Raw genomic sequence first — 27,264 nt, 5'->3', positions numbered from 1 at the left:
CCGGGCGGCGGGCGCCGGGCCCCGCGGCCGGCACGACGGAGCCCCCGCACGGCCGGCGGCAGCGGTTGGCGGCGGCCCCGGGCCCCCGGCGGGGGAAGCGGCGGCGGCGGGGCGACGGCGGCGGCGGCAGCGGCGGCGCCATGGAGCCGCGGGAGGTGAAGGACCGGATCCTGGAGAACATCTCGCTGTCGGTGAAGAAGGTGAGCGTGGCCTGCTCCCCGCGGCCGGAGCCCCCACTCCCACCGAGCCCATCCGGCGCCCCCTACTCCCTCCTTCCCCCGCCGCGGGTCGCTCGCCGGGGCGGGGGGGGGGGGCGCGTCCCTCCCGTCCCCGGGGCTCGGGGACACCGCCCTTCCCCTCCGCGACCCCGGGGCCGCGGACCGCTGCGGGGGAAGCGGGGCGGCTCACGTGAGTGCGGCGGCCTCCGAGCTGTTTGTAAAGAGCAAAGTTGAGGTCAGCATCCCCGGAGCTCCTCCGGGGCTGGCGGGGGCCCTGCGTCACTCCGTGGGGCCGCGACCCGCCGGTCCCCCCACCGCGGCCCCGGCTTCCCGGGGGCCGGCTCCTCGGGGCGCGGCGGCGGGGCGTGAGCAGCCGCCGCTTCTCGGGGTTCTAGGTGACGCCGCCTCTGGCCCCGGGAAGTTCCCTGCAGGGCCTTGCTCCAGGATGGCAGTTTCAGGGCTTTGACGGAGAACCCCAAGTGCCTGGGGACTGCAGTTTGGGTGGTGACCCATGGAACTTGGTGGCACACAGACACGCTGCTGTCTGGGGCTTCCTGCAGTAGACATCATCGCCCCAATTCCAGGGAGAAAAAAACACAGTGCTTATTAACAGCATGTCACTGTGTGAGGAAGTCAGCTTATCTGGAAAAGGTCCAATTGTCTTCTTTTTTCTTCTTTTAAGATTTTATTTATCTGACAGATCACAAGTAGGCAGAGAGGCGGGGTGGAGGGGGGGAAGCAGGCTCCCCACTGAGCAGAGAGCCCACTGCAGGGCTTATCCCAGGACCCCAAGATCATGACCCAAACTGAAGGCAACAGCTTAACTCACTGAGCCACCCAGGCTCCCCGACCCTATTTTCTTACACCAAACCAGAATTGACAATTATTTGAGGAAGGGGGTTGAATGAAAATATTTATCACGCCCCCTGCCCCCAAATTGAGTTCCTTCTCACCTGATAGTTTTAGAAACTGGGAATGATTTAGAGGAGGAGGAAAGGGTCATCAGATAATTTTATTTTATTTTTTTTAAACATTATTTATTTATTTATTTGACAGAGAGAGAGAGAGATCACAAGTAGGCAGAGAGGCAGGCAGAGAGAGGAGGAAGCAGGCTCCCTGCGGAGCTCGATCCCAGGACCCTGAGATCATGACCTGAGCCGAAGGCAGCGGCTTAATCCACTGAGCCACCCAGGCGCCCCTCATCAGGTAATTTTAATTCAACAAACCAACATGAAGATAATTCATTAAGTCAGCTATTATATTTAAATAGTCCCCCCACATGTAAATTCCTTAAAAGTGACATAGGCTGGCAGTTTTACCTTTCATTGAGATCTGTGTGGCTTAAAAGAAAAGTAGATCCAAAATGAGCTTTACTGAAATGTTCTTAAAAGCACAACTAAAAGTAACATTGCAGACATTGGACAAAAGTTTTATTTATTTACTTTTCCTGAGCTTTGCTGATGCAATTGGGGTAGGGTTTTTGCTAACTCAAGGAGTTCAGGTTAAGCAAATGCTTTGTTTGAAAGCCATAGACCCTGGGGCACCTGGGTGGCTCAGCGGGTTAAAGCCTCTGCCTTTGGCTCAGGTCGTGATCTCAGAGAGCCTGCTTCCCGTCCTATCCCGCACCCGCGCCTCCCTCTCTGCCTACTTGTGATCTCTGTCAAATAAATAAAATCTTTAAAAAAAAAAAAAAAAAGCGATAGCTCTTTCATAATGGAAGAGAAAGGGAGACTGCTGACACTTCTAATCTAATCTGGGCTGATAATGGCTTCAGGTGCGCCAAGCGTTTTGTCTCTCGATTTCCAACAAATAAATGGGGAAAGTTCTGGTAGATAGGGGGTGGATATGGACACTGTCATTTGTGTAAGCATGAATCTTTCCAAGACAGAGATTCACGCTGTGGATCAGGCTGCCATTTAGGCGTTGAGAGTGCTTGTCACGATTCTTGTAATCGTGCGCGTCAGATAAGCACGTTTTATTGAGCTGTAATGCACGCTTGAAGATACAAGTCCCACACGAGTAACCAGGAATCCCTCCCCGGGTGCATCACAACCAAAGGCACGACTCTAGCTTCACGGTTAAGAACATGGATTCTGGAGTGTGGCTGCGTGCCTTTGCCAATTACCAACCCTTTAACCTTAGGTAGCTTCCTTAACCTCTCCATGCCTCATTTTTCTCATCTATAAAAGCAGGGATAAAATCAGGGCTGTGAAAATTTAACGGGAGTGTATATAGAATGTTGAGCAGGGCGCTCCACCCAGCCTTAGTTAAGTTGTATGAGTCTGTTCCAGCTGCTGTAACAAGCTCCCAAGGACGGAGTGGCTTGTAAACAGCAGGTGTTCACTGGCCCGCCTGAATTCTGGAAGTCTGCAAATAGGGAGTTGGCGTGGTTGGGTTCTGATGAGGGCCCTCTTCCCTCTGCAGACTGCTTACTTCCCCCCTGCGACCTCAACTGGGGGAAGCAGAGGGGACCACTCCTGATGTCTGTGATTGGGGCATTAATCCCTAGCATAAGGGCTCCACCCCTGTGACCTCAGCACCTCTGAAAGGCCCGGCCTCCTAATACCATCACCGTAGGTTAGGATTTCAGCCTACGAATTTGGAGGAGAGGGACACAAACATTCAGTCCAGAGCAGTCTAGCTTTTTCTGTTTGTGGGAGAGCCAGTTCCTTACTTCTACAAGGTTCTGAAGATGGCTAAGTGCCTTACCACTTAAGGGCTGTTATACAACATCATTTGGACTTGGTACCCACTTTCTTTGTGTGCTGTGTTTCAGGGAACTGTTTTGTATTCTTGCATCATGAAGGGCTTTTGGTTTTCTGAACCAGAGTATCTGCTCCTAAGACCAATGGGATGGGCTTCGGCCAAAGGCAGTGAGGGCTGGCGGCTTTGGGGTCACATTTGTCCTTGAACACCAGTCTCACCGAAATTTGTTATTTAGCTCCTGGATAGTGCTTTGTCCTTTTTTCTTTCATTCGTCCTGCTGCTAGTAAAGTGGTCTTGCCCATCCTTTTAGAAGGTTGTTGCCTGCAAAAATGAGATGTACGTTTCTGCAAAAAAAAAAAAAAAATCCATTGTGTATTACTATATTTGCCAAGGGTATTTTAAAGATGTATTTATTTTTAGAGAGAGAGAGAGCAGGGGGAGGGGCAGCAGGAAAGGAGCGGGAATCTCAAGCAAGTCCCATGCCCAGTTCAGAGCCCCATGTGGGGCTTGATCCCATGACCCTGACCCTGAGAGCTTGACTTGAGCCCAAACCGAGAGTCAGACACGTAACCAACTGAGCCACCCAGGTGCCCAGGCAAAGGGTATTTTAGAACTTTTTATTGAACAAGAACATACCTACAGAAAATAGAATATCTTTACACTAAGTGCAGCTGAATAGTTCTCACCAGGTGAACATATGCACACATCCAGCAGCCAGATGGAGAAACAGAACCCCGCCGTCACCCAGAAGCCCCCCTGGACCCCCTCCCAGGAACCACACCCCCAGGCCTAGCCGCTCTCCCCGAGGAGTCTTGTTGAGTTCATTTTCACAGGTTTTGTGATAAGGAGCAGGGGCTCCAACCTGGGAGAGGCGACAGGGCCGCTAGCCCGCGGGAGCCCAGGGGAACCTGTGTTTTGATATGGAGGCAGGGTTCATGGGTTAGAGAGAATTGGAGAGTTTAATAGTGCAGTTGAATGAAAAGCTGGTTCCATAGGTTCTGGAAAGGGAGAGGAGGCAGAAACATCCCACGTGCAGATAAGGAAGCCTGCGGTCGCGGACTTGTTAACAGTGCAGGGAGCTGTCCGAGCCTAAGACCGAGCTGGCATTTTATTTTATTTTTTTATTTTTTTTTTTTTTTTTTTTTTTTTTTTTTTTTTAAAGATTTTATTTATTTATTTGACAGAGAGAGAGATTACAAGTAGGCAGAGAGGCAGACAGAGAGAGAGGAGGAAGCAGGCTCCCTGCGGAGCAGAGAGCCCGACGCGGGGCTCGATCCCAGGACCCCGAGATCATGACCTGAGCCGAAGGCAGCGGCTTAATCCACTGAGCCACCCAGGCGCCCCTCATCAGGTAATTTTAATTCAACAAACCAACATGAAGATAATTCATTAAGTCAGCTATTATATTTAAATAGTCCCCCCACATGTAAATTCCTTAAAAGTGACATAGGCTGGCAGTTTTACCTTTCATTGAGATCTGTGTGGCTTAAAAGAAAAGTAGATCCAAAATGAGCTTTACTGAAATGTTCTTAAAAGCACAACTAAAAGTAACATTGCAGACATTGGACAAAAGTTTTATTTATTTACTTTTCCTGAGCTTTGCTGATGCAATTGGGGTAGGGTTTTTGCTAACTCAAGGAGTTCAGGTTAAGCAAATGCTTTGTTTGAAAGCCATAGACCCTGGGGCACCTGGGTGGCTCAGCGGGTTAAAGCCTCTGCCTTTGGCTCAGGTCGTGATCTCAGAGAGCCTGCTTCCCGTCCTATCCCGCACCCGCGCCTCCCTCTCTGCCTACTTGTGATCTCTGTCAAATAAATAAAATCTTTAAAAAAAAAAAAAAAAAGCGATAGCTCTTTCATAATGGAAGAGAAAGGGAGACTGCTGACACTTCTAATCTAATCTGGGCTGATAATGGCTTCAGGTGCGCCAAGCGTTTTGTCTCTCGATTTCCAACAAATAAATGGGGAAAGTTCTGGTAGATAGGGGGTGGATATGGACACTGTCATTTGTGTAAGCATGAATCTTTCCAAGACAGAGATTCACGCTGTGGATCAGGCTGCCATTTAGGCGTTGAGAGTGCTTGTCACGATTCTTGTAATCGTGCGCGTCAGATAAGCACGTTTTATTGAGCTGTAATGCACGCTTGAAGATACAAGTCCCACACGAGTAACCAGGAATCCCTCCCCGGGTGCATCACAACCAAAGGCACGACTCTAGCTTCACGGTTAAGAACATGGATTCTGGAGTGTGGCTGCGTGCCTTTGCCAATTACCAACCCTTTAACCTTAGGTAGCTTCCTTAACCTCTCCATGCCTCATTTTTCTCATCTATAAAAGCAGGGATAAAATCAGGGCTGTGAAAATTTAACGGGAGTGTATATAGAATGTTGAGCAGGGCGCTCCACCCAGCCTTAGTTAAGTTGTATGAGTCTGTTCCAGCTGCTGTAACAAGCTCCCAAGGACGGAGTGGCTTGTAAACAGCAGGTGTTCACTGGCCCGCCTGAATTCTGGAAGTCTGCAAATAGGGAGTTGGCGTGGTTGGGTTCTGATGAGGGCCCTCTTCCCTCTGCAGACTGCTTACTTCCCCCCTGCGACCTCAACTGGGGGAAGCAGAGGGGACCACTCCTGATGTCTGTGATTGGGGCATTAATCCCTAGCATAAGGGCTCCACCCCTGTGACCTCAGCACCTCTGAAAGGCCCGGCCTCCTAATACCATCACCGTAGGTTAGGATTTCAGCCTACGAATTTGGAGGAGAGGGACACAAACATTCAGTCCAGAGCAGTCTAGCTTTTTCTGTTTGTGGGAGAGCCAGTTCCTTACTTCTACAAGGTTCTGAAGATGGCTAAGTGCCTTACCACTTAAGGGCTGTTATACAACATCATTTGGACTTGGTACCCACTTTCTTTGTGTGCTGTGTTTCAGGGAACTGTTTTGTATTCTTGCATCATGAAGGGCTTTTGGTTTTCTGAACCAGAGTATCTGCTCCTAAGACCAATGGGATGGGCTTCGGCCAAAGGCAGTGAGGGCTGGCGGCTTTGGGGTCACATTTGTCCTTGAACACCAGTCTCACCGAAATTTGTTATTTAGCTCCTGGATAGTGCTTTGTCCTTTTTTCTTTCATTCGTCCTGCTGCTAGTAAAGTGGTCTTGCCCATCCTTTTAGAAGGTTGTTGCCTGCAAAAATGAGATGTACGTTTCTGCAAAAAAAAAAAAAAAAAAAAAAAAAATCCATTGTGTATTACTATATTTGCCAAGGGTATTTTAAAGATGTATTTATTTTTAGAGAGAGAGAGAGCAGGGGGAGGGGCAGCAGGAAAGGAGCGGGAATCTCAAGCAAGTCCCATGCCCAGTTCAGAGCCCCATGTGGGGCTTGATCCCATGACCCTGACCCTGAGAGCTTGACTTGAGCCCAAACCGAGAGTCAGACACGTAACCAACTGAGCCACCCAGGTGCCCAGGCAAAGGGTATTTTAGAACTTTTTATTGAACGAGAACATACCTACAGAAAATAGAATATCTTTACACTAAGTGCAGCTGAATAGTTCTCACCAGGTGAACATATGCACACATCCAGCAGCCAGATGGAGAAACAGAACCCCGCCGTCACCCAGAAGCCCCCCTGGACCCCCTCCCAGGAACCACACCCCCAGGCCTAGCCGCTCTCCCCGAGGAGTCTTGTTGAGTTCATTTTCACAGGTTTTGTGATAAGGAGCAGGGGCTCCAACCTGGGAGAGGCGACAGGGCCGCTAGCCCGCGGGAGCCCAGGGGAACCTGTGTTTTGATATGGAGGCAGGATTCATGGGTTAGAGAGAATTGGAGAGTTTAATAGTGCAGTTGAATGAAAAGCTGGTTCCATAGGTTCTGGAAAGGGAGAGGAGGCAGAAACATCCCACGTGCAGGTAAGGAAGCCTGCGGTCGCGGACTTGTTAACAGTGCAGGGAGCTGTCCGAGCCTAAGACCGAGCTGGCATTTTAAACTGGCATGTGGTTCTGCTAAACAGTCTTCTCCAGGGGAGGGAAGGCAATGTTTTTTTAAGATTTTATTTATTTATTTGACAGAAGGAGAAAAAGAATGCGTGCGAGCACAAGCAGGGCCAGAGGCAGAGGGAGAAGGAGACTCCCCGTTGATCAGGGAGCCCCATGCGGGGCTATATCCCAGGACCCCGGGATCATGACCTGAACCGAAGGTAGACACTTAACCAACTGAGCCACCCAGGCGCCCCAAGGCAGTGGGTTTCACGAGAGTTCTGTTTTGTTTTGGAGGAGCGTGTTGGATGCATACACGCGGAGTATGAGTAAGAAGCAGCCTCTGTCCCCCAGCGGGTTGTGTGGTGGTTGGAGGGAGAATTTTAAAAATCCGTAGAGCAGGATGCCTGGGTGGCTCAGTCAGTTAAACATCTGTGTGCACGTGCGCTCTCTCTCCCTCTCTCTCCCTCAAATAGATAAATAAACTATACCTATATTTTTTAATTGCTAGAGTGGGGCGCCTGGGTGGCTCAGTCATTAAGCAAGCATCTGCCTTCGGCTCAGGTCATGATCCCAGGGTTCTGGGATCGAGCCCCGCATCGGGCTCTCTGCTCTGCGGACAGCCTGCTTCTCCCTCTGCCTCTCCCCCTGCTTGTGTTCCCTCTCTCGGTGTCTCTCTTTCTCTGTCAAATAAATAAATAAAATCTAAAAAAAAAAAGAAAAAAAATCACCAGAGCAAGGAGAAACCCCCAGAGAAGGAGGGCTTATCTGAGTCTTGACAGATTGGTTTCTACCAAGAAAGAGCAGGAGCGGCCATCGAGGATAGAAGGACCAGTGGAAACGTCCCCGAGGACGTGGGGACATCGGGCTGTCTTCTGAGGAGACAGACCAGTCTTAAGCGTGCCCAGGGGTCTGCTGGACGTAGCTGGACAGAGCATTGCATGGAAGCTGTAGAGCATAGTGGACGCATGTGCTGGTTCCCTGAGTCTGGCCTTGAATTCTGGCTGTGTGACTCGCCTTTCTGACCCTGGCAAATGGCTGCAACTCCGTCAGCCTCCGCCATCAGAACTTACTGATAGAGGGGCGCCTGGGTGGCTCAGTGGGTTAAAGCCTCTGCCTTCGGCTCAGGCCATGATCCCAGGGTCCTGGGATCGAGCCCCACATCGGGCTCTCTGCTCCGCGGGGAGCCTGCTTCCTTCTCTCTCTCTCTGCCTGCCTCTCTGCCTACTTGTGGTCTCTCTCTGTCAAATAAATAAATTTAAAAAAAAAAACAAAAACTTACTGATAGTGTTGTCATGAGAACGAAATCTCAGGACATAACTCGCGCGGAGCACTCAGCACAGTGCGGAGCTCATGACCCGGCCTGAATGAGACACCCCCTACTGCCAGGCCAGCGCCTGTGTGGACCCTGCAGTCAAAGCCTCAGACGACGCTTCTCGGTTTCTTCAGGCTCAGGCTTGGCCAGACTTTTCCGTAAAATGCCAGGTGGTTTTCAGCCCATCTGATCTCTGTTGCAGCTTCTCGGTGCTGCTCTTGTAGTTCAAACGCAGCCACAGACCGTCCACCCACCCAGGAGAGCGGCTACGCTCCCGGAAGCCCTTATAGACAAGAGCGGGCTGCGCTCTGCAGGCTGTACTGTGGATATGTGCCCGTGAGCGTGCCTAAAACGTCCTCATCGGGGCGCCGGGGCAGCCCAGTTGGTTAACCAGCCCCCTTCGGCTCGGGTCATGATCCCAGGATCCTGGGTTCAAGCTCCACATCGGGCTCCCTGCTTCGTGGGGAGCCTGCTTCTGCCTCTGCCTGCCTCTCCCTCTGCTTGTGCCCTTTCTCTCTGTCAAATAAATAAATAAAATCTTAAAAAAAAAAAAAAAAACAACACAAAAATCCTCATCAGCGTAGGCGATGGTTCACCTTCCAAGCAATCAGTGAGACTGGTCCTGTAGGTAATCAAATCTCTGTGGCAGCTGTGTTTTTGTGTATCATATCAGGCTTGTGGAATGAATACGGACACTGGTCAATCCCGTCACAAGTCCTTATGTTTTGTTTTTCAAAAGTATTTACTGAGCACTGTCCCCTCCCCATCTGTTCCTAGGGTCCTAGGCCTTAGGAGGGCAGGGGTAGCAGCGAGCAAGGCCGATCAGATCCCTGCCCTCGAGCAGCGGATATTTCAGTGAGAGACGCAGTGATGAGTTAGTGGACACACCATACAAAGATGATTTCAGATCCTGGTTGGTGGTATGAAGGCACCACAATGGCAGCTACTGGGGTAGAGAATTGGCAGGGGAGTCTGTTGTATGGAGGAGGTGACCAGAGGCGACCAGCCTAAGGAGGTGATGTGGCATCCAATAAAGGACACTGACTAGGCTAAGAGAATGAGACGGTGTTCTAAGAAAATGAGTGCTTGTGGGGCGCCTGGGGGGCTCTGTCGTTAAGCATCTGCCTTTGGGTTGGGTCCTGATCTCAGGGTCCTGGGATCGAGCCCCGCATGGGGCTCCCTGCTCAGCGGGAGTCTGCTTCTCCCTCTCCCTCTGCCTGCGGCTCCCCCTGCTTGTGCTCATGCTCTCTCTCTGTGTGTCAAATAAATCTTTTTTTTTTTTTAAATGAGTAGTTGTTTTTAAAAGCACACAGAGAGGGGCGCCTGCGTGGCTCAGTCGGTTAAGTGTCTGCCTTCAGCTCGGGTCATGATCCCAGGGTCCTGGGATGGAGCCCTGCATCGGTCGCCCCTGCTTGTCGGGAAGCCTGCTTCTCCCTCTCCCACTCCCCCTGCTTGTGTTCCTCTTCTTGCTGTGTCTCTCTCTGTCAAATAAATAAAATCTTTTAATAAATAAAATAAATAAAAGCCCACAAAGTGCTCAGAAATGTGAAAAATAAAAAGTAAGTGACCTCTGCTTTCTGTCTCCTCAGAAGACGGAGGATTTGGCTCTCCCTAAACAAGGCAAATATGTGGATTTTTTTCTTTAAGGTTTTTTTTGTTTGAGAAGGGGAGAGCTCATGAGTGGGGGAGGGGCAGAGGGACAAGCAGACTCCCCACAGAGCGGGGAGCCTGACAGCGGGGCTCCATCCAGGACCCTGAGGTCATGACCTGAGCCGAAGGCAGATGCTTCCTAGACTGAGCCTTCCAGGCGCCCCTGGGTTTTAGTAAATTAGCCATCCAGGGAACGAATGTTCGTAGGTCAGGAGACCTTCCCCTCACCCGGGTCTCCTGCCCGGCACACACGTGCTGCCCCACCAGCTCAGGCCCCGAGTGAGGTTCTGTTTCCAGCCGGGCCCCCCCCCCCGCCCCGAGCTGGGTCTCCTGGTCGGGCTCTGCTCACGCTGGAGAAGAAGCCACAGCTGTGTTGTTCCACTGGGCCTGTGAGTGCGGCCGAAGAGGCTGGCAGGGTGGTGGGCTCCCCCCACCATTTTCCCATCCCTCAGATAGCTTGGGTTGGAGCGCTCGTTGCAAATTAGCGAGGGCAGCTGATTTCTAGACAGGTCCTTGTGTTTCTGTATATGTGGGAAATATATTGACCATTGGGTTTCGATCAATAGTTTTGTGCTCTCTGGCCTCATAGAAAAACTCTTAAGAGTTTAAAAGTCTTAAGAGCTCTGAAAACCCCCAGTGACCTGAGTCACTGGGGCAGAGCTCTAGAGAAGACACCCGCACACACAGTACTCAGGGTCAGGACTGCTTCTCCTCGCTCCCTCTCCCCCTGCCTGTGTCCTAATGTTGGCACTAACTGTTCTGTGCTCCTTTCCTCTCTCACAGAATAGAGGCTTTCCAGCGAGGGAGCCGAAGGCTCCCAGCCGGGAAGCACGGGAATGTGTGCCCGACCCCATGAGTGATCCCGCCCAAGCCCAGCATGGGATAATAAGCGGTCGCTCCCTTTTCCAAGGCCTGCCCATTCAGTTTTAGGACATGGTTTTCCTTTGACAAAATGCTTCTCTGGCATTAGGTTTCTATTTGAAGCCTTGTGACCCTGGGGGGTCCGTCCATCCCATCGCACCACACCACCTTGCCCTCTCTTTACTGAAGCGGGCGGTGCCCTTGGGTCGGAGGAACGCAGTGAGTTTCTGCTCCCAGGTGGCCTGGCTGGGAAACCAAGCAGCAGGTGTCTGAGCTTGGGACCTGCAGTGCGGGGGGCGCGACCACACGAGACAGCAGGGCCAGTTGGTTTGCGTGAACGTTCCTTTCCAGCTCTGTCCTTATGCTGCTTGCTTAAGGCGGGAGCATCCTAGAACTTCCCTTTGAGGCAGGTGAATAAGGACAGTTTCAGGGAAAGTGCCTTTGGCTGGAGCTGGAAGTTCAGGTCATTGTTCTGTTGGTCACCGTGACCGGCCAGGGTCCTGAGAGCACGTGCTCCATCTTGTTCGCACAGCCGCTGGCCCTGCCACACAAGCGTTGTCCCCTGTTTTACGTATTGGCAGCCTGTTGTTTCCCCCTTTTCCTGAACGCTTCACAAGCATTTTAGAAATACATAAGGAAGGGGACGCCTGGCTGCCTCAGTCGATTAAGTGTCTGACTCTTGATTTCGGCTCAGGGCATGATTTCAGGGTTGTGAGATCGAGCCCTGCATCAGGCTCTGCACTAGGCGAGGAGTCTGCTGGAGATTCTCTCCCTCCTCCGCCCCTCCTCAGTGCTTGTGCGTGTGTGCACACATGCATGCTTTCTCTCAAAAAACAAAAACCCCCAAAAAACATCAGGAAGTATTAGGGGCACCTGGGTGGCTCAGTCACAGGAGATGTAGCTCTTGATCTTAGGGTCATGAGCTCCATCCCCACACTGGGTGTAGAGATTACTGAAGTAAGGGATGGGAGAGAGAGGGAGGGAGGAAGAAAAGGAAGGAAGGAAGGAAGGGTCCTAGAATCAGCTCTCCTCCCTGGATAACTGTGCTTAAGAGTTGGGATTAAGAGATTCTAAGAAACGCAGTAATATTTGAGAAGAAGGAAGGGACTAGTGTAACCTTGAAATCCACAAAAATCTCCAAAGTTAATTTTAGTACGTAGTCAACCTCTGTTCACACTTTGTCCCTAGGTTCTTTATTTTGGGTGTCACAGACCACCGCGGCATGGGATGGCCAGGTACACGAGAGGTAGCAGGGTAGTAGCACCAGACGAGTCCCTGCGTTGAGTTTCTTCAGCCCCTGCTGGTTACACACATTTCCTGTGCCAGGCTCGCTGCGCACTCGCAGGCTAGGTCTTGAGCCCGATCTAATACCGGCATGGAATGAGGTTTGGAGAGGGAGCTTGCCCGGATTCTGATGCCTGTAAGGGGCAGAGCTGGATTTGCCCCACGTTTCTGGCTGTTGCTTTTTCCATTACTCTGGGCCTTTTCCGTCCCCATGATGCCTCTCTTGAAATTACAACAGATAATCCATCCTTGCGGGTCAGTCGTGTGGGCCAGGCCTCCTTAAAACCGTGTGTTCATTGAACAGCTGTTGGCTGAGTGACACTCCTCCAGTCACTGGGAACCAGCAGTGAACAGGACCCACCGAGCCCCCACCCCCTGGGGTGGCACTCGAGAAGAGAAGACGGTCAGTACCCCACAGTGGGTTAGGTGTCTACCCAGCTGTCCCCCATGTCCTTAGTTATGGCCAGTATGAGTGTGTAACCCATGGAGTTGTTGTCATGCTTCCTGACCCTGTATTTACATTGTTAACCTCTGACCATGTCGCATGGACCATGGGGTGGAAGCAGGGGTCCCCCCAGTGTCCTCAAAACCCAATATTTTGATTTAGGCGGTGACCTGATGACATTTTCTGGGGCAACAAAATGGCCGCCGGGTGAGGGGCACGTTGGAGAGGTCCTGTTGCAGGTACAGCTGAGGAGAGGGGAAGTGAAAGCTGAAGGCAAAACCCATGAGGCTCCCGGGCTTTAAAAGACTGAAACAGTCTTCGAAAAACTCCCTTCCTCTTCCTGTCAGGGCCACACGTGCCACTGAACGCGGCCCCTGACGCAACAGGGCCTGCCTCTGTCCCAGGGGCCAAAGGGCGGCGTGGAGTGGGGGCCATGTCCTCCCGGGCCATTGGCTGGCTTCCAGGGCTGTTCTGTTTGCCCAGCCACCGCTCAGCAGAGACTCCTGCCACTTTCATCCCCACTTCGAAGGGGTCCCCACTCTCAGTCCCGCCATGAGAGGGGGAGCCCCCACTGCATTCGGAGGCAGGACAGTTGCAGTATCTTGTGGCTAGGACACTCCTTCTCCAGGAAGCGGAGGCGCTTAACTACTGGTGGACACCATATCCCATCGAATTATCCCCGCGATCCCTGCCCAGCTAGGCCCGTCCCCTTCTGCTCTCACTGTTCCAACACCCCCAAGAAAGCACACACACAAAAGATGAAATCCGTGGATAATTCAAGTACCTGCTTTTTTTAGCCTTTTCTCCCCGCACCCCCCCTGCCTGCCCATATCTTTCCACAGAGCTGCCAAAAAAGCAGAGAGCTTGCCGACGCTTCTCCGGCAAAGCCCCCCCACCCCCAGAGAGTTAGCGATTTGGGCCGTGGGAAAGAAAGCCCTTCTAATTGGATGTATTTAGTTGCAAATAAATGGTTAAGAAGCATTGATTTCACTCCTTTTGCTTACAAAGCGGTGTAGGCTCGTGGTAAACAAACACCCGGCACGGTGACTCAAATGGGGCCGGTCAGCCCTAGGATGCCGCCCAGCCTGGGCACAAGCCTCTCGCGGGCAGAGGAGCTGACAGATGGACAGGGTTTTTCACGCCTCCCAAGAAACCAGGCCGAGCATTTCTGAGCTGCACTGTCTCTGGTTCTTACGTAGCAGTGATTTCTGGTTCCACAATCTACCGTAATTGTCATCGGGAATGCAGTGCTCTTCGGGCTAAGGCTGGGTGGGATCTCAGGTTAGGGATTTTAAAATGAGGACAGTTTAGGGGCGCCTGGGTGGCTCAGTGAGTTAAAGCCTCTGCCTTCGGCTCGGGTCATGATCTCAGGGTCCTGGGATCGAGCCCCACATCAGGCTCTCTGCTCACCAGGGAGCCTGCTCCCCCCCCCCCAATTCTGCCTGCCTCTCTGCCTACTTGTGATCTCTGTCAAATAAATAAATAAATAATCTTTAAAAAAGATAAAATAAAAAATAAAAATAAAATAAAATTAGGACAGTTAATTCATGGGGCGCCTGAGGGGCTCAGTTGGTTGAGCATCTCGATCTCAGCTTGGGTCTTGATCTCAGGGTCATAATTCCAACCCCCCATGTTGGGCTACACTCTGGGTGTGGAGCCTGCTTAAAAAAATAATGAAATAAAATAAAATTAGGAGAGTAAGTCAGAAACATTGCAGTTGCCAGGGGTTGCTGGAGCAGCGGCACCCAGTGGGCCAAAACCTCTGTCGACACGCTCATGTTGTCTAGGAAGAAGGCAACGAGGATGTTCCTGTCCTTGTCCCCAAACCCCAGCTTCCCTTCTGCAGAGCCCTGGAAGTGGCTCAAGGTCTTTCTCAGTAAGACGTGAGGATGAGCACTTCCCAGATGGTTACAGCAGGCACCCCTGGCTGTTGCCTTACCCTCGGGGCGGGGGGGGGGGGGGCATGGAAGCAGAAGGAGATCCAGGAACAGCTCCTTCCGGGCCAAGACGGTGCGGTAAGGCACAAGGACCACCGCACGAAGCCAGGAGAGGCAGGAAGCACCTTCACCTCCCTGGGCCCTTGTTCTCCCGCCGGCAAAGTAAGGACCAGATCATTTTTCTGATCTTCGGCACGTTCAGTAGCCAGACTCTCTCTTTTTTTCTTTTTTTAATTTTAATTTTTTAAAAAAATTTATTTATTTATTTATTTGACACAGAGAGCGAGCAAGCATAAGCAGCAGGTAGTGGCAGACAGAGGCAGAGGCAGGCTCCCCGCTGAGCAAGGAGCCGGCCCGGGACTCGATCCCAGGACCCTGGGGTCATGACCTGATCCAAAGGCAGATACTTAACTGACTGAGCCCCCCAGGTGCCCCCTTTCTTTTTGCATTTTTAGTCAAACTTGCATTCACTGTCAGCCTCACTCTGACTCCCCCCCAACAATGGGGGCCACCCCAGGAAACTCCGCTTTGTACCCAGGTGATTTCTAGGGGTCCTTCTGCTCCTAGATTCTGGAATCCTTCCACCCGGCCAGTCCCAGCCTTGTCTTGATTCCAGCGGAGCCTCTCTGCAGACATGCTCTTGGCCAGGCCTTCTAGTCCTTGGATCAGACATTATTATTCTTAAGAAGTTTTGCTAAGACTTAAGACTCCAGCTGGCCTGCCTCGTTTGTGTGTTTGTTTACTTGTTTATCTTGGGGGGGGTGGATGGTGAGCATGGGCCTTCTCAAATCCACAAGTCTGTGCCTGAAGCCAGTGCGGATTGCTAGTGCAGGGTCCCAGTGGGGACCTGTGATGCTGGGCTCCCCGAGGGGATCTGGGTAGTTCTGACCACACCGACCCCTTTCCAGTGGTCTCTGCTATGGATGAGCCATGGTGGGGTCCCCTCCCAGGGGAGCTCAGGAATCAGGATTTAGGGACATCCCAACCCCAAAGCTAAGGCAATAAAGTGTAGCACATGGCTTGACCTCTGCCTCTGCTCCGAGTTTCTGCTTTGGAAGGAAGAGCGAATGTCTTGACCTCTGCCTCTGCTCCGAGTTTCTGCTTTGGAACAAAGAGCGAATGTCCGTGAGGCCCCCAGGGCCAGTCTGACCCCGCGGGACTCACTGTGACTAGAATTCCAAAGGCCAAGCCGGCAGGGCCCCCTCGTTTTCTGCAAGGCTCGTCCCTCCCTGAGAGCGCACCAGCAGCAGCAGCAGCTGGAGAGAGAGAGGCAGCTGGGGGAATCGGGGGCCCTGCGGGGTCTCGCAGCTCGGGGTGGCTCTGAGTGCGAGTTCAGCTTCTGAATCCAGGGCCATTGTGGATTTCATTTCTAAAAGAGGTGATTTGAGGACAGGTGGCAGTCCCCCCCTTCCTTCCGTGGGGTTTCCCTGCCTTTGGATTTCCACCTCCCGGACATGGTGTGCGAGGCTGTTCTAAACATCCTGGTCTAAATATACCTGGTCTCCAAGGAGCCCCCAGGGCTGCTGCTGTTGCCCCCGGAGCAGGGCGGTCGGCAGGGGGTGAGGGGCGGGGCCGGTCTCTCCCACCTGTGTGCACACTCTGCACTAAGCTGGGAGGGAGCCCGCAGTGGTTGGGCAGTTCAGTGTGTCTGTCCTGCACCGTGGGTGGACCCCCTTACCGTTGTCGGGGCAGGCATGTCTATCCTGCTTTGTAAATACAGGGGTGGGGACCCTCCCGCAGTCCTCCCCATGCCCCGCCCAGTGCAGCCTGTGGGCAGGTAGCTGCTAGAGTGTGGACCTCCCGTCTCCCTGCTGGGCAGCATCACGGCGCCCTTGGGGTTGACTGACCAGGGAGAAAGAAGGAAGGACCCCTGTGACTGTCTTTATTTTCCTCGGACCATTTATAATCTTTCACAGCCATCTTTGAGTTAACCTATCAGGGACCAGTTCTGGAAGGCTTTCTCGGGACCAGCCGCAGAAATAGAAATCATCTCTCGGTTATGGGTCTGTAAGAGAGAGAGAAGACGCAGAAGGCCGGCTGCAGCTCAGAGCAGAGCATGGGACTAACCCTAATTAAAATGTCCTGAGTCAGGCATTTCTCGGCTTGCTGGACTGCGCCACCCACGTTTCCCAGCAGTCACGGGGCTGGCATGGCTCGTGATGGCCGGTCTTCCCAGGGTGCTCAGCCTGCCCGCCGTCCCCGTGGCTTTGAGAGGGTGGGTGGACTGAGCGCAGCACCCCCCTGTGCTGGTGCCTAGGTGCACCCCAAGAAGCAGGAGCAGGGAAAGGCAAGCAGCTTAGCCGATCTGGGCTGTGGTCTGGCAACATGCCTGACTTAAAGGTCTTTAGGGAGACCGTGGCTTTAAAAAATTACTCTAAATCTTAATCCTTCTCTTCATTCTCAGCTGACCTTGCTTGTTTTTATTTTTGTTGTTGTTTTTTTTTTTAATTTAAATTTTAGTTAACATACAGGGCAGTGTTGGTTTCAGGAGTAGAATTCAGTGATCCATCACTTCCGTACGACACCCGGTGGTCATCACAACCTCCTCTAATGCCCTCTAGCCGTCCAGCTCCTCCCCCACCCAGCTCCCTCCAGCAACCCTAAGTTTGGTCTCTATCGTTAAGGACCTTGCTTATTTTTAAAATTTCCTTCTGATGGGAACAGTTCATCCTGCCACCTTCGAGCACACCAGCCTGCCTGCATCTGGGCTCATCCCTGCCACCCTCCCCTGGGGCAGTGGCTGCCATCCTGTCTTTCTTGTTGGAGGACTCCTCTCCTGCACTCCACTCCCATTTTCTTGCCACTCTTGACAAGACTGGTCAAAGGAGTTTTCTGTATTAACGTCTCCTCCCCTCCCTCCTTCCATTCTTTCTCGTCTTCCCCTCTTTCTTTCCTCCAACTAATAGTAGGCAGTAAGGTGAACTGAAGTCTCGTCCACAGTTCAACTGTACCCCTCTGTTACTTTTTTTTTTTTAAGATTTTATTTATTTATTTGACAGAGATCACAAGTAGGCAGAGAGGCAGGCAGAGAGAGGGAGGGGGGAAGCAGGCTCCCTGCCGAGCAGAGAGCCCGATGCAGGGCTTGATCCCAGGACCCTGGCATCATGACCTGAGACGAAGGCAGAGGCTTTAACCCATTGAGCCCCCCAGACGCCCCCCTCTGTTATTTTTGAAGCAGATCCTACACATCCATAAATTTTTCTGTAAACATTGCTCAAAGGTGAGGATTCTTTTCTCACATAACCTAATACCACTATCATGCCTTAAAATTTTAAAAATTCACTTATTTTAGAGAGCATGCACGCGCAAGCAGTGGAAGGAGCGGGGGGAGGGGGGGGAGGGGAAAAGGATCCGGAGCAGAGTCTGCCCTAAGCGTGGGACCCAGTGTCACAACCCTCAGATCATGACCCCAGCCAAAACCAAGAGTCAGACGCTCAACCTCCTGAGCCACCCAGGCGCCCCATTCGCATTGCTCGGGGTTCCCAGCGCCTTCCTTTTCATGGGACTATGACCCCGATGAAGGGATCATTCCTGGGGCATCTGGCTGGATCAGTTGAAGGAGCATGATCTCAGGGTTGTGAGTTCGAGCCCCATGTTGGGTGTGGAGATTACTTAAGACTTTTTAAAAAACAAATCTTAAAAAAAAGACCATTTCCTCCCTTGGGAAGCTTGGCTTCTGGAGCATACACAGTCCAGATTTTCTGCCCGCCTCTTGGCTGTGCCTTCCCAGTCTAAAGCAGTGCCCCTCAGGCCAGGCTGGACATTGGAATTACCTGGAGAGCGTTAAAAAATGCTGGTCCCTGGGCTCCACTTCCAAAGTTTCTGCTTTAATTGATCTGAGAAGGTGCCTGGGCATGATTCTTTTCCTCCTGTTGCCAAGTGGTTCTATTTTGCAGACTGGGTGAGGACCCCGAGTCTCTCGTTGGTGTTGCTTCCTGTACTCCTGGGGTGACTCGTCTGATTCCACAGCTTTAAATACCTCTCCCTGAGCTCCAGACCCGTTTACGCAGCCATCTGCTTGACATCTCCACGTAGACACCTGAGCCGTGTTTTGAACTTACTATGTCCAGAGCAGAATTCCCCCTGACCTGGAAGTGGCACCCCCATGCAGTTGCTCAGACCGAAAACCTTAGAATCATCCTGGCACCTTCCTTGCTCTCATACCTCACATCTAATCCATACATAAATCTCTGGGGCACCACCTTCACATGAGATCTTAAACCTGCCCCTTTCCCACTTCCGCCACTACAGCCGGCTCCAAGCCTCCCTGCCCCACCATGGCTTCCCAGAGTCTGTGCATACACAGCATGGAAGTGACGGAAGCCTTGTAATGTATATATTAAATTATGGTAAGTCCCTGTTTTCAGCCTCCCATAACTTCCCATCAAACTGGTAATAAAATATGAAGTTCTTATTATGGCCCGTATGACACGATGTGGCCCTTGGCTGCCCTCTGACCTCATCTTAAAACACTCACATCAGGGGCGCCTGGGTGGCTCAGTGGATTAAGCCGCTGCCTTCGGCTCAGGTCATGATCTCAGGGTCCTGGGATCGAGCCCCGCATCGGGCTCTCTGCTCCGCAGGGAGCCTGCTTCCTCCTCTCTCTCTGCCTGCCTCTCTGCCTACCTCTCTGTCTACTTGTGATCTCTCTCTCTCTCTGTCAAATAAATAAATAAACTCTTAAAAAAAAAAAAGGTAAGTCTCATTAAAAAAAAAAAACAACACATCATCACGTCCTGAGCTCCAGTCACACCTGTCTCCTTACTGTTGCCCCTGCCTCAGGACCTTTGCACCTGCTGCCCCTCTAACAAGAATAACTCCTCCCCCAGTGCTTTCCTCAGCGAGATCTTCTCAGACCCCATATTTATAAGAGTCCCTAGACCCTGCATTTTCCTTTTTAAAAAAATTTTTTTCATTTTCCTTTTTTTATAACATTTTTACTACTGAACATGATGTTATGTATATGCACATAGTTATCTCCATCTGCCACCAGAATGTAAGTTTTACAAGGGCAAGGACTTCTGTGTAAGATGATTATCTGATATACACATAGTAGGTTCTCAGGAGATAATTGTTGAAATGCATGAATCTTCAAGGCTTGGACCTCCCCTCTGGTCCTGCTGAATGACTTTGGGCAAGAGACACCTCTCAGCCCAGCCCGTCACAGGTGTGCAAGGCTCTAGATCTAAAGGTCAGCAAACTTCTTTTGTAAAGGGCCAGATAACATTTTAGGTTCCTTGGGCCACACAGTCTCTCTGGCATCTACTCAGTGCTACCATCGTAGCACAAAAGCAGCTCTGCGTGCCAAGCTGTCTCAGTTGGAAGAGCACGTGACTTGATCTCTCGGGGACGTGAGTTCAAGCCCTGGGTTGGGTGTAGAGATTACTTAGGGAAAAAAAGAAAGGGCAGCTGTAGATAATACAGAAATACATGACATGGCTGTGTTCCAATAAAACTTTATTTATAAAAATAGGAGGCAGACCCACTGGCCATAGTTTGGTGGCCCCCGCTCTGACATTTTCCACCTCTCTCCCAAATCTACATAGACAGAAAGGAAATACTCAGAACTACTTGGGAATCTCATGAGCAGGACGAATTTCTTCCCAGAAGTGGGAAAGAGCTCTTCCTGGAGCAACTGCGGCCTGTGGTAGCCAGACAGCACGCTTCCTCACCGCTGGGAAGATGCCAGTGTGGAGCAAAAGCAGGGTGAGAGTCAGAGGCAAGCTTTCTTCTTCAAAAAAGGTTGCACTGGCATTTCTCCTTGGTCCATCTTCCAAGAAGAAGGGCTCCCGCAGAAGACGCTGAGCTCATTTCCACCCCCTGGTGAAAAAGCTTAGTTCTGTGGCTTGAAAAAAAGAGACCGCACTGCTCTTTCTTGGGTTCTCCTGCAGCACATTAGATCAGAGCGTGACTTTTTTTTTTCTTCTTTTTTTTAGAGCGTGACATTTTATACACATTATTCATTCAGGGATCTTGAGTCCGGATGGAAGGACCTGGATTGAGAGTCTGGTTCTGCCGCTTACTAGCTCTGTGACCTACTTTGTGCAATGGCTGTGGTGATTGCACAGTGTTGGTAAAGTGTGTCGTCATCAGTGGATAAAAACAGTGTAAACTGCTGACCCTTACAGCAGCCTATAGGGAGGAGACCATTGCTAAGCCCATTTCACAGATGCAGACACTGAGTTTAGGGAGGTGAAAGCACTTGCCCAGCGTCATGCGGTGAGTGAACAGCGGAGCCCACGCCCAGATCCAGGTTGTCTGACCCCAGAACCCATACTCTTACTCACTCTGCGCTTCCCGGTGTCTGTAACAAGCACTTGATAAAAGCAGATGCTAACCCTACCCGGCGTCAGCTCCAGCAGCAAGTGTTGCGTGATGAGGAGTCCCTGGGGAGACAGGCTGGAAACTGCTTCAGGCCGACTTAAACGTTCATTATCCTCATTCCCTGCATTCTGTTGCCCCAGAGCCCTTGTTGATGGGATGTTTGCTTCCTTCCCACTCCCCAGTTCTTTCCAAGCCTGCTGATCTTACGGGCGTGGTGAGGGACTCCTGGCCATGGCCTCTCTGCGGTGAAGGGAGAATTCCTCGCTGTTCCCCTTTATGTCGTGTGCTGCTGACCCAGCTCCCCAAGTCTGAGCTTGAGCCGTGGACACAGCTCCTGAAGTTCTTGTCATTGGTTCATGGTCATTCCCTCTCTCCCTCCTCCTCTCAGGAACTGAGCTGGGCTGCAGCACTGATTCGAGAATTCCTTGTCCCCTGAGATCATGGCAAATCTTTTTTTTTTTTTTTTTAAGATTTTATTTGACAGAGAGACACAGTGAGAGCCGGAACACAAGCAAGGGAAGTGGGAGGGGGAGAAGCAGGCTTCCCCCTGAGCAGGGAGCCTGACGCAGGGCTCAATCCCAGGACCCCAGGATCATGACCTGAGCCAAAGGCAGACGCTTAATGACTGAGCCCCCTAGGCACCCCAGATCATGGCAAATGTTTACCAAGCTGCCGGGAAATGGTGTTTAAAGAGTAGGCTTTGGAATCCCCGCTAGCGAACCAGTGAACAGAGTGGTCGTTCTTCAGAGCAGAGCACCTCGTTGTGTGATATTTGCCTCCGCTGTTAGGGTTAGCCAAGTGTTGTGTTACTGGTCTGACTAAGAATATGGGTTTGGGGCACCTGGGTGGCTCAGTTGGTGAGCGTCGGACTCTTGATTTTGGCTGAGGTCATGATCTCCAGGTCCTGAGATCGAGCCCTGTGTCAGACTCTGCACTCAGTGGGGAGTTTGTTTGAGATTCTCTTTGCCTCCCCTATTCACGGTCTCTCTCTCTCTCTCAACTAAATCTTTTTTTTTTTTTTTAAGATTTTTATTTATTTTTTTGAGAGAGCAGGAGGTGGGTGGGGGCAGAGGGAGAGGGAGAAGCAGGCTCTGCACTGAGCAGGGAGCCCAACACGAGGCTGTGTCCCAGGACCCCAGGATCGTGACCTGAGCTGAAGGCAGATACTTAGCCAACTGAGCTACACAGGCTCCCCTAAATGAATAAACCTTAAAAAAAAAAAAATGGTTTCATTATTCTTAATAAATTTGGCTAATATTTACTGAATGCTTGATGCTTACCAGAATGTATAGTAAGCCTTTTGCATGCTTTGTATCACTCCATCCCCCAAAATAGCACCATCTAATACTTCCACAAGGAGGGAATGTTCTACAGCTGCACTGTCCGGTCCAGTAGCCATTCAACCACCTGGGGCTATGGAACATCCGAGATGTGGCTCGTGCCACTGAAGAACTGAATTGTTAATTGTGTCTAATTTTAAGTAACTTAAATGTAACTAGTCCCATGAAACTGGCGGCTATCCTAGACTGCTCAGCTCTCTCCCATTTTACAGATGAGCAAAAATGAGAGTTTGGACAGTTGCGCAGTTTGCCAAAGGCGCTCCACTCCATTGTTGCCGAACCAAGCTTTGCACCCCCACATCCTGCCCACGGCCCCCACTCCTCACCACTGTGTTACACGCTCTTTCTGTTGTACTTTGTGCAGGAGTGGTTCCCTCGTTGGCAGACCTTTGCCTAAATCGTAGTGCACTCACATGAATGCAACCCACCTTGTAGTCAGTGTGCGAGACCCGCCGGAAGAAAGCTGTGGAACTCGCCAAATGACAGAAAAGAAGACCTGCTTAAATGTGGAAAAATTCCATGTCCCTGGTTGAGGAGACTTAGTGTTGCAAAGATACTGTGTCGTCCCCCAGCCCCACCCCCTGCTGCCCAGATCATCTCTGGACTCAGTATAATTCTACTCCAAATCCAAAAAGGAACTGTATTTAAATTTGATTCTAAAAGATTGTGCCGGAACAGTCAAAACAGTTTTGAAAAACAATAGTTGGAGGGGGGTGGATTTGTTCTGCCCATATCAAAATGATGAATAAAGTGAAAATTAAAAACCAGAGGCTGCCTCAGGAATGGGCAGGCAGTGGGCTGGCTAAAAGAATCCATTTTTTTTTTTAAATTTTTTTTTTTTTAGGTTTTATTTATTTATTTGACAGACAGAGATCACAAGTAGGCAGAGAGGCAGGCAGAGAGAGAGAGGAGGAAGCAGGCTCCCTGTGAGCAGAGAGCCCGATGCGGGGCTCGACCCCAGGACCCTGGGATCTTGACCTGAGCCGAAGGCAGAGGCTTAACCCACTGAGCCACCTAGGCGCCCCTGGCTAAAAGAATCCAGATAGGCGGCATATGGATTCACCAATCTGTGTGGGACCCTTTATAAACGTGGAAATGAGTTCTCCATCCAGAAAGTAATAAGGCTCAATCGTGACCTCACGCCACATATAAAGTGAAGGTCTAAACGCTAAAAAAAAGAAACCAAAAAAAGTCCAAAAGCGATAGAGGGATAGAAGTTCTTTTGCAGTGTTGGCCTGGGGACGACAGGAAGCCGTGAGGGGCCAGGCTGACCGCTCTGACTACCTAAAACACAGACGTTCCTCCATGGGACAAAAAAACACTATAAGCACAATTTAAAGGTCAGTTGACACGGGGCAAGAGTAATACATAGTTCGAGGCGACACACGGGATTAAATCCTCCACCAGCAAAGAGCTCTGGCAGACCATCAGGAAAGAGGCGAGTAGATGGAAGACGGAGCAGATTGAACCGGCAGCTCATGGGGAAAAAAAGAGGTGGTTAGGAACGGCTAAGAAGGTTCAGCTGGATGGCTGGATGGCTCAGTCAGGGAAGCATCTGCCTTAGGCTCAGGTCGTGATCCCACGGTCCAGCCTGCTTCTCCCTCTACCGTTCCTCCTGCTCTCTATCTCTTTCTCTCACTAATAAATACATAAAATCTTACCAAAAAAAAAAGGAATGCTCAGCTGCACTGGTGATGAGAGAAATCTAATTTAGAATGATCAGGTTCCAGGGCATCTGGCCGGCTGGGTGGGAGGAGCACGAGACTCCTGATCTCGGGCTTGTAAGTTCCCAGCCCCGCCTTAGGCATAGAGAGTACTTAAAATAAAATCTTAAAAAAAAAACCACAAAAAAACCCCAAACAATTAGGTACTGTTTTTCCCCAGTTGGACTGCCAAGAATTAGACTCATTACACCAGGGTTAGCCGGCGCCGCGAGTGCAGACCGACCCAGCATTTTAAAAGGTCTTCAGGTCCGTTGTAAGCACTCACCGCACAGACATAGCCACACGGGGACCCACGGGGGTTCGCTGCGGTATCGTGCGGCATCCGAGAAGTGGAGACAGCGGCCGTTAGCTAACAGCGTCCTATTTTAGTGTGCCGTGTGGCCCTGGAAAGATGCAGTCGCTCGGTATGTAATGGTACCGAAATAGATGCTTCAGATGTTGTTAAGAAAAAGCGCGTTTGGGAACAATGAGTAGAGGGTGACCCGGTTTCGGTTTTTTGCAGGAAGCGTGTTGGGAGGGCACACACTCGAGCCGTTGACAGAGGGGAACGGGGGGCCCAGGAGGTCCTTCTACTTTACACACAATTCCATCTTGCTTGAGTTTTTATGGAGAGCAAATGTTGTTTTCAGAGTGACTGTTGTCAAGGTCTCTGGAGCCGAGAATGGCGTCTGAGCCCCAGCTCTGGCTCCCCTTGACACTCGTAGTGAAGAGCTTAACCTCTACTGGTTTTTAACCCCCTTCTCTGTTTAAACAAAACCAACACAGTCTTAACACTCTTCCCTGTCTCTTGGGGGTTGTGGCAGGTATAGCTACTTTTATAATCAAGAAAATGGTGAAATTGCTTTCTTTCTTTCTTTCTTTCTTTAAGATTTTATTTATTTATCTGACAGAGAGACACAGTGAGAGAGGGAACACAAGCAGGGGGAATGGGAGAGGGAGAAGCAGGCTCCCCGCTGAGCAGGGAGCATGATGCAGGGGCTCCATCCCAGGACCCTGAGATCATGACCTGAGCTGAAGGCAGAGGCTTACCAACTGAGTCACCCAGGCGTCCCCATTTTGCTTTCTTAGTAAGGGAGTCCACCAGATCTCGAAATACCCTGCCGGCTCTATCATCTGAGACTCTCTGATCTCAGAAAGAAGAAGAAAAGGCCGGACACCCGTATTGTCAGGACTGAAGTGAGCAAGACCACCTCCGGCCATCTCTGGGAGGGACTTGGGCCGTTCGCCTGAGCTCCTGCCTTGCTTTCGCCTCTAGGAACCCTCCTCCCATGCCTGTTTTGCCCGCCTCGCAGGAGGGAGGGCAACCCCGCAGGACTGGGGTCTATCCCCAGCCAGCAGGGCTGCTGGGCTCACCCAGGGCCATGGGGAAGAGAGGCTATTTTTGTTGTGGGCCCTGAATGGCTGGCCTCTCGCCAGGAGCGCGTGCTCGCTGGTGTGGCTGATGTGGCCTGAGGCTGCCGTCTCGACTGCGGCCTCCAGAAAACACTTGAGAACATGTCTGTCGTGTGCCAAGCTTAGACCTGAGATGAGTGTTCTTGTATGTCTGTCTCCCGTCTGGCCATTAGAAGGGCACCAGCAGACCGGAGTGTGGCTAAAACGAGGTTAGAGAGACTTGTCACCTAGGGCCGCTGCTTTCATAGCCTGCACTGTCCAGAGAGAGCCGCCCTCTCCTTCCGCAGCGTTTGCACCGTGCAGCGGTTCGTCTCGCCGGCCACCCCCTTCCTGTTACCTGTCCAGCCTCGATACAGGTGTCCTTCTCAGTGTAGGGCTGGACAAGAGCCTGGCTTGGACCCCGACCTCTACCCAACCTTTTCCGTTTCCTTGGGCAAATCCAGGGTCCCACGTCAGCCCTTAGTGTGTGCGGAAGCATCGTGCACTCCACGGACAGAGCTGGCCTGGCGCCCCTCACCCAGCGGTCTTCTCTGGCTGCTGTAGCCCCTTTATCTGTTTCTCACTTCGGGCGGATTCCTTTTCCTTCCAGTTGCAGAGCTACTTTGCTGCGTGCGAAGAGGAGACCCCCGCCATCCGGAACCACGACAAGGTCCTGCAGCGTCTGTGCGAGCACCTGGACCATGCCCTGCTGTACGGGTAAGACAGAGGTGGCCTCCAGACAGACCCCAGGGTGGCTTTAGGCATAGCCCGGGCTTCGGGGAGCCTCTGTCTCGGCAGACAGAGATGTGCCCCATTCCGGGGGATCGCAGGCTGTGTGTAGCCGACCCCGGACACGGCCTGTGGACAGGATCAGCGGCAGCCGGGCTGCTGGCGTGAAGGCCCGGTGCCTGCCTGTGGGACCCTCGGGGAGCCCCTCGCCCTCAGCCTGGAGCTCGTGTCTGATACGCAGGCCGCTGGGCCGGCGGGCAGCAGCGTCCCAGGGTGGTCCCGTGTCGGTCCGGGCAGCCCCTGTCCTGTTTCCGCAGACTGCAAGACCTCTCGTCGGGCTACTGGGTGCTCGTGGTGCATTTCACCCGGAGAGAGGCCGTCCGACAGATCGAGGTGCTGCAGCACGTGGCCACCAACCTGGGCCGCAGTGAGTAGTGCTGGGACGATGCCGCGGTGGCCGGGGGCTCAGGCGTGGCCTCAGGGTCCGCCCGGAAGGTGGATCCCCTGGTGCTGTCCCACGGCAGAGGGGCGTTCAGGGGCCGGCGCCCGACAGGTCACGGGAGCTTTGAGGGTGGGGGGCAGGGGAGTGGGGTGCTGAGGGGAACCCGACTCCTGTCCAGTCCCAGCCTGAGCCCGGAATGGGGAGCCTGGCTTCTCTCCCTGCGCTGGGATCGCTGTCGGTGCCCAGTCCTTAAACTTCTCAGCCCCCCTGGAGGTCGCGACCTGCGCTCTCGGTCGCAGTGCCCTGGGCCGCCACCAGCTCGGGTCTGACCAGAAAACCACGGGTTTCGGGGATCCCGGCCCTCCCTACAGGGGAGGGGGCTAGCAGAGCACTTGGTCCCCTCAGCGACTCTCGCTGTCCTTCCTGCCGTCGCCCGGCCCAGACAGCCGGCAGCCTGACCTTCCTCCCAGTTAACTCCCGCCCCCTGTGTGCAGGCAGGGCCTGGCTGTACTTGGCGCTCAACGAGAACTCCCTGGAGAGCTACCTGCGGCTGTTCCAGGAGAACCTGGGCCTCCTGCATAAGTACTACGTCAAGTGAGTGTCTGGAACGGTCTGTCTCTCGCAGCCCCGGGGCTCCCCTTGAACCTCATCCCAAAGACTCTTGTCATAAGCAGACACCACGGTGTGCCGCGTCAGAGGCCCAGCCTAGCATGGCACGCAGCAGACACATCAGCGATGGCCGAAGGGCTCTCAGCACCTTGCCTCTGACGGCCCTGCCAGGAGGACGGGCGCCCCCACTGCTCCGCCTCTGCCCGGTCCGCTCCCCAGGCCTCAGACCTTACTAGCGCGCTCGGCCTTGGCCGGGCTCCTGCAGGAACAAAGTGTTGGGGGCAGCTGCTAAGAGCTAGACGAGCCTTGTGCTGCGGGCCCCACGCCTGAGGACGGTGGCCGGGAG

General features: G+C 52.3%; 1 protein-coding gene across 1 annotated transcript in view; it reads left to right on the top strand.

Moving 5' to 3' along the window:
* Nucleotides 1–27,264, top strand: part of PLEKHM2 (pleckstrin homology and RUN domain containing M2) — a 40,666-nt gene continuing 13,402 nt past the window's right edge. The window contains exons 1-4 of the mRNA XM_046010483.1: nucleotides 1–200; nucleotides 25,749–25,855; nucleotides 26,185–26,294; nucleotides 26,804–26,903. Coding sequence (XP_045866439.1) covers nucleotides 141–200; nucleotides 25,749–25,855; nucleotides 26,185–26,294; nucleotides 26,804–26,903 — 377 coding nt within the window. The 5' untranslated portion in view covers nucleotides 1–140. The remainder of the gene's footprint in view (nucleotides 201–25,748; nucleotides 25,856–26,184; nucleotides 26,295–26,803; nucleotides 26,904–27,264) is intronic.

The sequence above is a fragment of the Meles meles genome, chromosome 1 (genome assembly GCF_922984935.1).
Source record: "Meles meles chromosome 1, mMelMel3.1 paternal haplotype, whole genome shotgun sequence".
NCBI classification, from domain to species: Eukaryota; Metazoa; Chordata; class Mammalia; order Carnivora; family Mustelidae; genus Meles; species Meles meles.
Note: the sequence above shows the minus strand (reverse complement) of the source record. Positions and strands in the feature narration are given on the sequence as shown.